The sequence below is a fragment of the Plectropomus leopardus genome, chromosome 4 (genome assembly GCF_026936395.1).
Source record: "Plectropomus leopardus strain MGB_pleo_1.0 chromosome 4, ASM2693639v1, whole genome shotgun sequence".
In the NCBI taxonomy this organism is placed as follows: domain Eukaryota; kingdom Metazoa; phylum Chordata; class Actinopteri; order Perciformes; family Serranidae; genus Plectropomus; species Plectropomus leopardus.
Genome location: NC_142179.1, coordinates 1967141 through 1981419, shown reverse-complemented (window position 1 = coordinate 1981419; position 14279 = coordinate 1967141). Strand labels below are relative to the sequence as shown.

Below are 14279 nucleotides of genomic sequence, written 5' to 3'. Positions count from 1 at the left end.
CAATGAAGGCTAAATAAAAGCCTCCTCATTCGTCCCGTCTGCTGTTCAGTCCACCAAATCTGTCAGGTTTCTTAATCACGACCTGTCGCTGAGGAGTCCATTTGTCAGCAGTGAGCCTCATAAACCTGCGGCCCTCGCTGCCATCGCCGCCGCCGCCGCCTCCGTGCCCAAGAGCAACAGTCTGGACCTCCGCGAGACCAGAGAACCTCGTCACCATCTGAAACTGTGTTTTCAGCGCGCGGCGAGCCGGCTCATAAATCAGAGGGTGAGAATCGTTCAGAGGGACGGATAATATTTAGATAACCGACCCCGATTCACCTCAGAGTCAACAGTCTGAAGGCAGAACGCTTTCTCACACAGCGAGGAGGAGCAGCCGAGCGCCACGAACCAGTACCACCACCCGCAGGTCCGCCCGACTGTACCGCCACCAGCGGGACTCACTGACCTGATCCCTCCGGTCCCTCTGACCTCCATCCTGTGAACCAACCGAAGACGAACTCTACAAACAGCACAGTTCAACTTCTCATTCAGCTCAAAGCAAACGTCTCCGCTTCTGTTCCTGAGATACGATTCTGATTAACGGCCAGAAAAAACGTCACGCTATGATGTCACAGTGACGCTGACCTCTGACATTTTGGATAGAGAAGGTCATGACATTATGTTATCCTATAACACATATGTGTAAAAAATGTCATGATTAGAGTGACTCAGTGTTGACATTTGTGCCAAATTTGGAAAAAAAAACAAAAAACTCAAAGTCCAAGTGACCTTGACCGTTGACCTTGACCGTTGATCACCAAATTAAAAACAGTTCGTTGTTGAGTCCAATTGGACGTTTGTGCCAAATCAGAAGGAAATCCCTCAAGGTGATCTCGAAATATAATGTTAAAAAGAAACGGTCAAAGTGACCTTACGTACCACATTTTAATCAATTCATCCTTGACTCAGAGTTGGTGTTTGTGCCAAATTTGAAGAAATTCACTCCGGCTGTTCTTGAGATATCGTGTTCACAAGTGCAGGACAGACAAAGTCACGGACAATTGGATGCTGGGACAGATGGACGGACAGACAACCCAAAAACACAACAGCCTTATGAAAATGGAAATAAGAACTCTGCTGGGAATCAGTAGATTTAACGCATCATTTTTAAAAAAATACCACTGCTGTTACCTTCACCAAACCGGGCCAATAAAACCTGAAACAGTAAACTGGTCAAACCGGACGCTTTGTTCTTTCCATAAACAGCAATCAGTCTGCGATCAGAGCCAAAGTCAGGTGTCTAAAATATCCTCACTTTCCGTACATTCATGACTTTCAGGGTCTAAAAACCTTAATCTGGGTCAGGAGCGATAAAGACGATGTTTAAATAAAAAGGTTGGACAGTAGATGCCAAAACCGAGAGAATATTTAAGAGACGAAGAGAATTAATGGAGCAAAAGATTATCCAAGCTTTAGTCCACGTTTACAAATGAAGAGACTTTTTTGAACACGTCTCTCTGATCGATTGGTCATTTTATTGATGAATGATGAAGATAACAAACCGAGCTGATGAAAAAAACGGTTTCAGAGCTCTGACATGAGGAGAACATGTAAAAGTGTTCGTACTGCAGCTCACCACAGCACGTAAAACCTCTACACACACACACACACACACACACACACACACACACACACACACACACACACACACACACACACTGTTATTCTAACACGAAGGTCCTGATGGAAAACCCCAGTCTTTGTTCTTGGACCTCCTGCGGTTACCATGCCTACAGGCTGATGTCACACAGGGAGGAGAAATGAACTGAGTTAACCCGACTCACCGAGTGGGTTTAACCAAACAGCGCCGTGCTGCTGGTTTATGATGGACGCACTTTGACTTTCAAGTCACATGATCTCCGGGGGTCAGAAAGACGTTTATTTTAAACTCCAGAACAGAATCTCTAGTCTACAGACGCCGCGAGGTGACATGGATGAAGTTTTTTAGAAAGTGCATGCACGATTTAAGAAGTCGCTCACATGCTGGAGTTGTGCTCGTGTCTCCTACCCGACAGCACTTTGCACCATTCTTTAGTAAACGGCATGCACGCTTTAGTAAGTCGCATACACACTTTAAGCAGACGCACACGTGCTTTAGTCAGTCTTAAATCGCGTGCACGCTCAGTGAGTTGCACCCATGCATGCAGTCAAAAATCACACATATGGTTTACGAAGTTACGAAGTACAAGCACTTCTGTGAGTCATAAACTGCACCCAAGTCGTTCGCACACTTAAGTGGGATGCATGCACGCCTGAGTGAGTTGCACAAGCGCTTAATGAGTCATTAAATTCACACACACTTTAGTAAGTCGCAATCTCGCTTTTGTAAGTCACAGGAGCAACTGAGTCGTAAATCGCACACACTCTTAAGTAAGTTAGTCACACGCAGTCAAATTGTGCCCATGCTTTGGTAAACTGCACAAGCACTTTAGAGAGTCATAAACTGCAGTCACACTTCGTAAGTCATTTGTACACTTTATTACGTTGCATGCACGCTTAAGTAAATCGAAAGCACACTTAAGTAAGTTGCACGTGCGCTTCAGTGAGTTGTAAATTGCAGACATGCTTTAGTAACTCACACACACTTTAGTAAGTCATTAATTGCACCCATACTTTAGTGTGCTGCAGGTACACTTTGGTAAATCGCACAAGCAATTTAGTTGCAAAAGCAAATTGCACCTACTCCTTAGTAATGCACATGCATCCTTATGTAAATCACACGCTGCACTGCTCCATATTCATGCAGTGCTGCACTTTTAACTACCCTTTGACACAAACTGCATTTAGCTGCACTGTCGTGCCCACACTCGTGACCGCTCGGTCTTGTTGTTCAGCCAGCAGCGGCACGACCGTAAACGTCCTACGTCATCCCCTGACGCCAGCGGCTTCGTCGTCATGAGGAGCAGGTTGCCAGATACGTTAGAATCAGGTTAAAATGAATTAACGTTACACGATTTATGCCATAAATACTGAGAGCAGCATCATTTGTCACAGAGCTTATCGGTACGTAAGTACTGACCCAATCAGGTACAAATCAATACCGGCTCTCAGGATCCATCCCCAGCTCTGTATCCATGAGCTCTTCGGACCCCTCAGATTGTAAACCCTCTGACCTGCTGCTTTATATCAGTGCGGTCGTCGCTGCTTTTATTCAGAAATTCCATCGATAAAAACTCAAAACGCCTCACTGCAATCAAAGCAACAGGAAACTAAAACATGTAATTTGACGTAAAAACCTTCAGTGATTATGTAATCAAAGTGATGATGTCAGTGACCCTTTAATAAAACCCAAAATGCAGACAGTTGGACAAACATTAAATCATGACATCAGCCAAGAAAACATTACAGAGCCTTTACTGGACGCTGTGACCACAAACCACCGAAAACACAGTCGATGGGGACTCCGCAGGGACTACAGCCCGAATACGATGATGGACGTTCGGACAAACACAAGAGGACAAGAAAAGACGGACAACAGTGATTCAGCTACGAGAAACAGACAAAGAAAATAGGTCTTATGATGTAAAAAGCCAAGATACCAACAGGCGTTTTGGAACTTTCTGAATCCTCTCGAGTCCCATCAACATCCAACACTAACAAAATATTTTGCCTCAAACTGTGCAGCTCGAGATTTGCTCTGAAGTTCTGACGTTTGAGGCTGTTTTCCCCGACTCTGCGCTGACAGCTCACCCCGTCTGCCCAAAAGAAAACTCCCGTAAAAAAACCCTCACAGGACGAGTTGAGAGCTTTGACTTCAGGAAGATTCTCCTGTTTTTACTGCACATTCTTTTCAATCAGGACGTTCGAGGTTTCAGACCCGCAGGTCACCGATTCGAACTCTTTCCCTCAACAAGTACCATCACACACAAGAAGGAGTAGTTACTGTAATGTCACTCAGCTGCTGGAAAGTAAGTCCGAGGCTCTGGTGCTTCGTCGGGGCGCAGAATTTAAACATTAGGCGACTTTCTTTCAACTCAGAGTAAAAATATTCTGCTTCTTACCGTCTCATGGCTGCAGTTACTGTCAGATTTTACAGATTTTGTCTTATCCTAGTTATAAAGACATTGTTTCGCAGTCAACTTAAAGGTCGAGTGATGGTAAGATGGTGAGATTTAGAGAACCACTAAATCAGTTTACTTTGTTCAGGAGGTTTTTACAGGGAGCTGAATTATCCGCAGAGGTCTCCTCCTCCCCTAAACAAACGAACCAGGTGATTTTAACCAGCAAAACACTGAATAAAGAAGATTATTTTACCCTGAAAAATGGTTATAATTAAGTTTAAAGCCATCAACATTTCCAACACTTCAAGACTTAAAATGTCTTGTTTTGTCCAAAATCCGGGCGGATTACTGAACAGGCCTAACAGGCATACACCTGGGGGCCCAAAGTGTCACAGAAAGACCCAAAACGACCACGAATGAAACCTTAAAGACCCAAATGACTACAAAAAGCACAAAATGACCAAACAAGACACAAAACAATCAGCAGTGATACAAAATGACTACAAAAGCAACACAAAAATGACTACAAAAGACAAGATTACTTCAAAGACACAAAATTACCTGAAAAAGACCCCAAAAAATAAAAAAGAAACAAAATCACAGAAGACAACATTACCTCAAAGAGACATACAATTACCTTAAAAAGACCCAAAAGACTATAAAAAAAACCCCACAAAATAACCACAACAGATACAAAATGACTACAAAGCCACACAAAACTACTAAAAAAGACAAAAAAAGCATGCCAAAGACAAAAAAATGCCCGAAAGAGGCATAAAATTACCCTAAAGAGACCCAAAAGACTAACAAAATTAAATAAAAAAACAACAAAATTAACCACAAAAGATACAAAATAACTACAAAGCAACACAAAAACAACACAAAAAGACAAAATTCATTCAAAGAGACAAAATTATAATAAAGAGACCCAAAAGACTACACAAAACTACCAAAGGACACACAAAATGACTACAAAGCCACACAAAACTACCAAAAAAGACAAAAACTTCTGTCAAAAAGACACAAAATCACCTTAAAGAGACAAAATGACTGTAAATAAACCAAAAAAAACACAAAGAGATATAAAATACCTCAAAATGACACAAAATTAACCCAAAGAGGTACAAAATTACCTTTAAAAAACCCAAACATCTACAAAGAACAATATGACGAAAAATAAAAAGGCACAAATTTGTCTTAAAGTGACCCAAAGAACTACAAAAAAACATGCAAAACAACCACAAAGAGACACAAAACGGCAGAGTTTGTGTGTTTTGCTCTCGTGTCAGAGAGGTGGGGGGGCCCTTTGCACATCAGTGCCCAGGGGCCCTTTGTGTTATGATCCGCCCCTGCTAAAAATATTTTGTTTTTATCATGATACAAAACAGAGTGAAGCAGCAAATCTTCACCTCAGAAGAAGCTGGAACGTCATTTTTACCGTCCAACGGATTTAACCCTTTGAAACCTGAGCAAACTGGCTTGAAATTTTTGTCAAAAAAATTGGAAGAAGAAAAACAACTTAAGAAACTTATAAAGAAATGACCCAGAAATTAGGGGGGAAAAAAATCAGCAAAAAGAGCAAGAAAATTACCTGAAAATCTGTAAAAAGAAAATAGATAAATAATAAGAATAAATAATAAAACAAAAACAAGAAAACGGCAAACAAGACCTGGAAAGGTGCTTTAAAAAATAAAATAATTCTGTACCATAATTTTGAAAATGTTATTTTGATAATTATAAATAAAGTCGTTTTTTTTCCTGGCTTTTTCTTGTTTCCTGATATTTTCCTCTAAATATTTTACCTAGCTTCTTCTTCTTCTTTTTTTAAATTATTTTTATTTTCTTTTAGCAGCATTTCTCACCAAGTTGCTTATTTCCTTTTCCCCCATGTTTTTGATAGAAATCGCACCAGGGGTCAAAGTTTAAATACCTGTGACAGCAGCATAAGAAACGTGTTGTCACTCCAGGCTTTAAAGTGTTCAAATCAACTTTGATTCTCCAACTTTCTATAAAAATTCGCTTTAATTTTTGTAGATATTAAAAATCATAAAGCAGGATTAGTGAGCGATGAAGCTGCAGGTCGGACAGATAAAGTCGCCGCTCGGCCTCGCAGCGGATCAATGTGTCGAGCCGTAAAATACTGCAGCTCCGGAAAATCCTCCTCTGCTCCACCACGCCGAGTGTCTTAATTAAAAGTGGCCCTTCCTGGACACCATAGACAACATGACACCAGCTCCCTGATTGGCTATAGGACAAATATCTCTTCCTGTTTCGGGCAACGTCAATAAGCGAGTTTAACAACCAGTGAGGTTTAATGGGATCTGCGCGGAGAGCTTCTTCGTCAATACGCCTAATGACCAGTTTTAGCCCGCCAGCCGATAATGTGCCGATGGTTAGAGCCGGTTATCGGATCAGCGCTCCTCCGAGGGCCCGCGGCTTCAAACGCTGGTCTGAGGCCCCGCTGTGGGTCGCCGCTCCGCTCTGCTGGGTCCAAATACAACGAGCGGTTTAAAAACGAGCTGTAAAATAACCGAATGTGGATGATTTACTTCAAAAACTGCTGAGAACTGCCTTTTTTCCCTGTAATTACAATTTAAAACGACAAAAAACACGTTTATCTCGTTGTGTTTTTCAGTCTTATTAGTATTTTTAAGCCCTTTATGTAGATTTTTACTGTATATCAGATAAACTCTGGAGGAAAAATCTGTTTACAGCAAGAAATGTTTATTTTTCCTCACCTGAATAAAAGTTTGATTACAGAAATCTTGCAGGAGCATGATTAACCCATTCAGACTGACTTTTCTAGGACGTCTAGATCTATTATTCCTGTCAAAATAAATGAATAAATAAATATTATTAGTGTTATTAAATTATTATAATTTCCTCCTCCTGAAACATCTCACACACAAAACTACATTTAACTATTAAATACTTCTCCTATGATAAGTATTTATTATGAATTGGTGAAAAAAATATATATATATTATTCTTATTCTTATTCTTATTATTATTATCATTATTATTATATTATTATGATTAACAATAATAATAATAATAATAATAATAATAACTTTTATAAGACAAGCAAGTTTTTCAGTTTTTTTTGTTTTTTTTTTTGCTGTTTTGAAATTTCTTATTAAGTTGCTCATTTTCACCTTTCCATTTTTGCCAATTTGTTCAGGTTTTATAGCGTTAATGGTGAGAGTTTCCACAGTGGTTTTTTAACGTCTTTAACGTCTTTAACGTCTTTAACGTCTTTAACGTCTTTAACGTCTTTTACGTCTTTTACGTCTTTAACGTCTTTTACGTCACATTAACAGCAGGTTCGGGCTCTAACAGCTGCTTCACTCAACAAATCCTGTCATGACGAGCTCCCTGCTCCTGCTGGACTTGACCATGTCCCCCAACCCTCCTGACCCCTGACCTCTGACCTCTGACCTCAGCAGCCCCCTCCGCTCCTAACCTCCCCTCCTCCCCTCGTCCTCCCCCTCGTGCCGTCCTGCTGCGGTCAACAGCAGAGAGACTGATGTCCGGTCAACCGACGTCTCACTGACCTTTACCAGCTCGGCCACCGGGGACTCATCTATCTCTCTGTCTCCCAGCATCCTTCACTCCCTCGTCCTGTCTCCCAGCATCCTTCACTCCCCCTCACCGCCCCTCTGTCTCCCCTCTAATGCTAATGCAGCTGTTTATAACTGCCACATTGACTTTCTCCTGCCACTGTATGTAAATACAATCCGCTCTGATCAATGGACTGAGAGGTGACACCAGGCCGGCCGCGCACGCACGCACGCACGCACGCACGCACGCACGCACGCACGCACGCACGCACGCACATTATATATGCACAAGATCAAAGATTTCATTTAAGACTTTTTAAGGCCTCTTTGCAATTTAAATACTTGACAAAATATAAAAATATGACATAATTATGCATGGATGATTTGATTCATGATTGTAATTTATTATCATATGATAAAACCTTTATATATGAAACACTGCAAACATGTTCGTAAAACACGTTGAAAGAGGCAATGACCAACTTGGCAATAAAAGTCCCAGAAATTGAAAAAAAAAAGTAAAAGGTGACAAGAAAACTACCCTAAAATTATTTTTTAAAAAGGGGAAGATTATTAGATACATGTCCAAAAAACGAAGAAAAAATTTCCTGAAAATTACATTTCTAATTACTATAATTATATATTTATAATAAGGTTACAAAATATATTTATATATATATATACACATTATTTTTTATTTTTATTTATCTATTCATTCATTTATTTTTTTAAACTTTTTTCCAATGTTATTATTATTACTGTTTTATAAAAAATGACCAATAAATCTACCTTCTACGTCAAGTGGACAACTCGTGTTATAAAATAATGTTGTTATCAGACTTAGGATACTCGCCTGGCTGCTTTATAGTTCAAAGTTCGTTTGCCTGCTGCAGCTAATAGATGCAGATAATAAAATGAGCAAATACTTAAAGTAAATAACAGCTACTAAGAACAAAATAACCAAATACATCATTTTTTTTACTGTCAGTTGTTGACACTGTTTTATGTTTTCCTCCTTTTCTGCTGCACTGAGACACAAAAATCACAACTCTGCAACTCGGGCATCCTCAAAATTTCCCAATTTCAAACTCGTAATTACGACTTCAGAGGGCCATTCATGTGCTCGTTACTCGCAAAAAAGATAAAACGATAAAACGTTTGTTGTTACATTTCAGTCCATTTTGTGCAAATTCATATTTAAAAACAGGAACACAGTTCGCTGGTGCCGTAAGTTTATAAGAATCTCAGATTTTAGCATTAAAAGTTTTAAAAAAGGGTTTTTCCCATTACCCAAGCACATGTGATGCTTCTTTGATAACCTCATGAGTGTGTGTAGCATCTGACACACACACACACACGCACGCGCACGCACGCACACGCACGCACACACACCACACACACGCGCACGCACGCACGCACGCACGCACACGCACACGCACACACGCACGCGCACGCACGCACACGCATGCACACCCACCACACACACGCGCACGCACGCACGCACGCACGCACACGCACACGCACACACACCACACACACGCGCACGCACGCACGCACGCATGCACGCACACGCACACGCACACAAAAAATAAAATCACCATGACGCAGTTCAGACTCGAGCACACATCAGCAGGTGAACTACAGTACCCATAAGTCCACGCTCTTACCTCCCACAGGTGTCTGCTGTTCCTGACGGCTCCGGGATGCAGTTTGTCGAGCAGCAGCGGGACTCCCTGAAACGGGCCGATCCAGGTCCCCTGAGGGATCCTCTGAGCTGCACAGATCCCGTAACCCAGACCAGGAACTGTACTGGTGCACAGACACACCTGCGCACACACACACACACACACACACACACACGTCAATAAAAATCAGACAACCCTCTCTGAAATGTTCAAAGTTGTTTTTAACCCTTTGAAACCTGGATTGACAGCAGTTTTCGGTCTTTTCTGAAGCATTTAAACATTTAAAATATGAGCAAATGTGTCTGCTTTATTTTGAAAATACGGAGGAAAAAGGCAATGAGCAACTCGCAAATTCGCAAAAAATTATCTTCAAAAAATTGATTAATTCCCCCCAGGAAATAGTGTTCATCGGTATTTTAATTATGTAATTATAATTATATTACAGAAAAAAATAAAAATTATATATATATAGATATATATATACACCTATTTTAAATATTACATGCAATATTTCTTGTTTGGTTTGTTTTTATTTTGCTTTTTTTTTTTAACTTTTTTGTTCAAATTTTCTAAGCTTTAATTTTTTTGCGATTATTTTGGGTTATTCCTTATAAAGTTACTCACAGGTTCTATATAAAATAAAAACTATTATTATAATTATTATTATTATTAATATTATTCTATTTTTTATTTTTTTATTTATTTTATTCCACACCTTCACCAGATGCAAAATCAAACTGATGGATACATTAATTCATCAATAATTTTAATCCAGATATATAATATATATTATTATGAAATAGGCCAAATTCTGCAAAATGAATACTTCAACTTTTGGTACTTTAAATATACTTTGATAGTAATGTTTTTGTACTTTTAAGTGTAAAAGTAGGACTTTTACTAGTAACAGAATATTTTACACTGTAGTATTACTACGTTTGCTGCAGTAAAAGCTCTCAGTACTTCTTCCACCACAGTTCGGCGGCCAAATACGCCGACAGAGTCAGACAGGAAGTCTCACCTCTCTGGGCAGATCTCTGAGCCAATCAGGGACGTCCGGCAGGGTGACCGGAGCCGCCGTGCTGCTGGTGCCGACCAGCCGCCGCAGAGAGTGCAGAGGGCCGTGCATCGGACACTCGCCGTTCCTGTTGTCTGCGCACATGTCGCAACCTGGAGACACAACAGCAGCTCGCACTGATTACTATAATAATAACATACATTCATAACAAAGCGTTTACGTTTTTTAACCTTGAAATCCGACTTTAAAAGAAAAGGCTGATTTGGTGTTAAATGTTGAGTTTAGATCCTAAATTCAGTCTATATTCTAAAAAAAACAGCATGTTTAAAGATTCTTGCGATTTTAACACGATTTATGATATTACGATATATAATTCGGCTTTTATGTTTTTCATATATTTTTCTTTTTGGATGTTTTTGGGTTTTTTTTAAAGTGTCTTTATTGTGACATGTTTGTTTCTTTAATTTTATTTATGCCCTAAATTCAACTTTAACTTTAATTTAACCCTTGAAACCTCAGCAAAAACTACAGGGAGAAGGAACTCAGCAACTTGACAAGACATGACCCGAAACTTAGCAAGAAATGAGAAAATTACCTAAAAAAAATAATAAAATAAAATAAAATAAAATAAATTAAAAGAGAGGCAAAACAAACAAACTCCTGAAGGTGATGAAAACTGAAAATATATTGAAAATTTTCCTGTAAAAAAGGTAAAAAAAAAAAAGTTAAAGAGCTCTAAAATGTAAACTTTTAACCCTTTGAAATCTGGACAGTTATCAGTTTTCTTGTGCTGAGTTTAGACGCCTGTTACAAGCTGTTGAATTAAATTCTTTCAAATAATAATAATAATAATAATAATACAGAAAAAAGGTAATTAGCAACTTGGCAAAAAAAGCACCGCCAAGTGCAAGAAAAAAATAAAAGAAAATAAGAAAATGACCTGAAGTCAGTTTAGTGAAAGATGAAAGTTAAAAAATTCAAGGGAAATATGTCCAGAAAACTAAATTTATAATTATTAAAACCATATATTTCAATGTTTATTACAGAAAAAAATGTATACATGTATTGTTTTGAGGTTTTATTTTCAGTTTGTTTTCTCTTTTTATTTTTCCCTTTTTTTTCAAAATTTGAAAATGTAAGAAAGAAATCAAACCAATATGTTCGGGTTTCAAAGGGTTAAAAAATGATCTGCACCTCTGTCTGATGAACTGAACTGATTTTTTTTAACAGTCAAAATTGAGTTTGAATGATTTTTAAGAGTTTGAACGTGTTATTTGTTCGTGTAAAATAACGTTGAGACAGAGCCGGTCGTGGTGTCCGTGTGTTTTAAACTCTCCTAAAAAAAGCTGTCTCCGCTCTCCGCAGTGTTTTTCCAGGTTAAATGTGGCGAGCAGCGTTTTGCTGGGAATTAGCGAGTGTCAACATTTACTCAGAGATGCAGTCTGACAGTAATGGATGTTAATTGACTGTAGCAACATAATGAGAGATTATTATCTGCACACAAAACTCCCACAGAGCACAGCGGCCCACAGGAACAGGATGTTAATGTTGCTTTTTTTTTAATGCTTTTCCCAAAATTAAATATCCGCAGTTTGAGAGAGCGACGGCTGCTTTTACTCGGTGATGGATAGAAGTAAATTAAACCGTATTATGGTCATTTATAAACCGCTAAATGTGACACAGGTTCACGGTCGAGTAAATGGGAAAAATTCAACAGGCTGGATCCTGCGGGATCCTCCACTTTATCTGGAAACTATTCAGACCAGTTCAAGTACAGTTTTCACCACTGGGAACACTGTGTTTAATGGTTACTGTGACACTTTTTTACCTGATAGTCGTGTGAAAAAGGAAAATGTTAATTTGACTAATTATTTTTATAAAAAAAGTCCCTTTGCTGGCTCGAGTAAAACTAAAGGAACTGGTATTTAAAATGCAAAAACATGGACATTAACCCTTTGAAACCTGGATCAACATCAGTATCTGGTGTTACATTCAGATGCTTTTCACAAGCATTTACACGTATAAAAACATGAGCAAACTGATTTATATTTAAAATACGGCTAAAAAGGCAACGAGCAGAAAAAAAGACAGAAAAAAGAGAGAGACAAAGAAAACTATTAGAAAATAATTATTTAAAATAATTATGCTAATAAAATTATATATTTTTAGTTAATTACATTTATATTTTTAGCACCTTTTCAAGTAATTCCCTTTTGCTTCATTTATTTATTTTTTTAACAATTTTTCTCTCCTTTTTATGCAAATTTCCTCAGTTTTTTTCTTCCTTTTTTGTTAAGTTTTACAAACTTTTCTACTTTTTGGTAATTTCTTGTAAAGCTGCGCATTGTTTTCCATGTGTTTGAAAGACATTAAGCCTATTTGTTTTTTTGTAAAGGTTAAAGGAAGAGCTGTAAGCTTGTGTACAGATCAAACAAACCAGATATGACGTGTTAATCCAACACGGATTAACGTTGAGCTTTGGCGTCTGCTCAGTGTGTCCTTTGGTGTCTGATAATGACATTTTAGGATGCCGTTACCGGCGCCCGGATGTCGTCAAAAGCACATGCTCGGGATTTTGTAACAAAGGCATCGACAGTTTGGTGTAAAAAAAACCCGTCACATTCAAAAGGGAAGCAAACATTGAACTCCCTCGTGAAAGTCCGGGGTTTGTTGGATCAGTTCAGCTCTTTATTTTACATTGTTGCCAGAAACAACCATCATTATATTTTTCCATATATAGTTTACTTTATTGTTATATTTTTACAAAACTTTTTGTTCTGTTAAGACACATTAAAAAATACATGGACCCATAAAAGATTCAAAAACATCCTGAAATGTCTTTAAATGCCGTATGTTCATATATATTTGTTCTACTGCAAGTTCTTAAATAATTTATTTATTGTTAATGCACAAGCAGTTATTTTCCTACAGTTTCAGAGATGATGAATTTCATTTAAGAATTTTGAAAAAAAAAAAAAGTTGAAATAATGAAGATTTAAAAAATAAAAAAGATCCACAAAATTTCAGCCACATCTTTGTGAAATAACATTTTAACAGCTGAACTATCTCCAGATGAAGTTAGCAGGCTCCATCTGCTGATTAAGGACATGAAATGTAGTTTAAGGCGACTAAAACTGATTTTGTGTTAAAAACTTTCTGTCTTTCAGCTAATTTCATGATTCCTGATGAAACTCAAAAAAGGAGAAAGTAAATCTGCGTGTTTGTTTTGAGGCTTTATGTGTCTGAGTTTATAAAAAACGTGAAGTTTTCACAAGTTAACAGTGAATCAGAAGTAAAATGCTCAAAATATCTCGTGCCTGTGAGTAAAGTTCGTTTTTTCTCATGCAAAATATCTGATAAGTACACATGCTTACTGTACATGAATTTAACATACGTATAATGTCAAGTTTGTGATGATAAATACATAAATAATCCAGTAAACAGCGGCTCTTTTCTCAGAGTTAAAGCTGTACGATGTATCCTTTATCAGTCCCACAGACGAGACATCTGCATTGTTACAGCAGCCAGGAAAGCAGCAGAAGAAAAAGATAAATAGTAAAAAATATTATTATAGAAGAAGGTGCTGTATAAAATAAAACAAGGTGCCAAACTTTAATTTACCTCTTATTTACAGTTTGCTAATTTTACCTAATCGCTCATCTACTTCTTTATTTATTGTGATTGCTATTATCATGTTATTTATTAATCTTTTTATCTGTTTCCTTATTTATTTACTTTATCTTTCATCTGTTGGTTTTATCGTGCCTCTGGTGTTTCCTCGGTTCCCGGTTTTAATGAGTACAATTTTTCGTGTTTTCATGTACATGCTTGTGTGTGTGTGTGTGTGTGTGTGTGTGTGTGTGTGTGTGTGTGTGTGTAGATTTGGGTTTTAATGTATAAAGCACTTTGTGTTACAGATCATCTGTATGAAAAATGTTTTACAAATAAAGTCTGAAACTCAACAGTTTAAAAAATA

The 14279-nt window shown here is 38.1% G+C and overlaps 1 protein-coding gene across 2 annotated transcripts in view; it reads right to left on the bottom strand.

Annotated features, from left to right (window-relative positions):
- Nucleotides 1-14279, bottom strand: part of prdm6 (PR domain containing 6) — a 118790-nt gene that overhangs the window by 93186 nt on the left and 11325 nt on the right. For both annotated transcript variants that reach the window (XM_088076243.1, XM_088076242.1), the window contains exons 3-4: nucleotides 10307-10455; nucleotides 9268-9426 (exon numbers count right to left, since the gene is read on the bottom strand). In XM_088076243.1, coding sequence (XP_087932369.1) covers nucleotides 9268-9426; nucleotides 10307-10455 — 308 coding nt within the window. The remainder of the gene's footprint in view (nucleotides 1-9267; nucleotides 9427-10306; nucleotides 10456-14279) is intronic.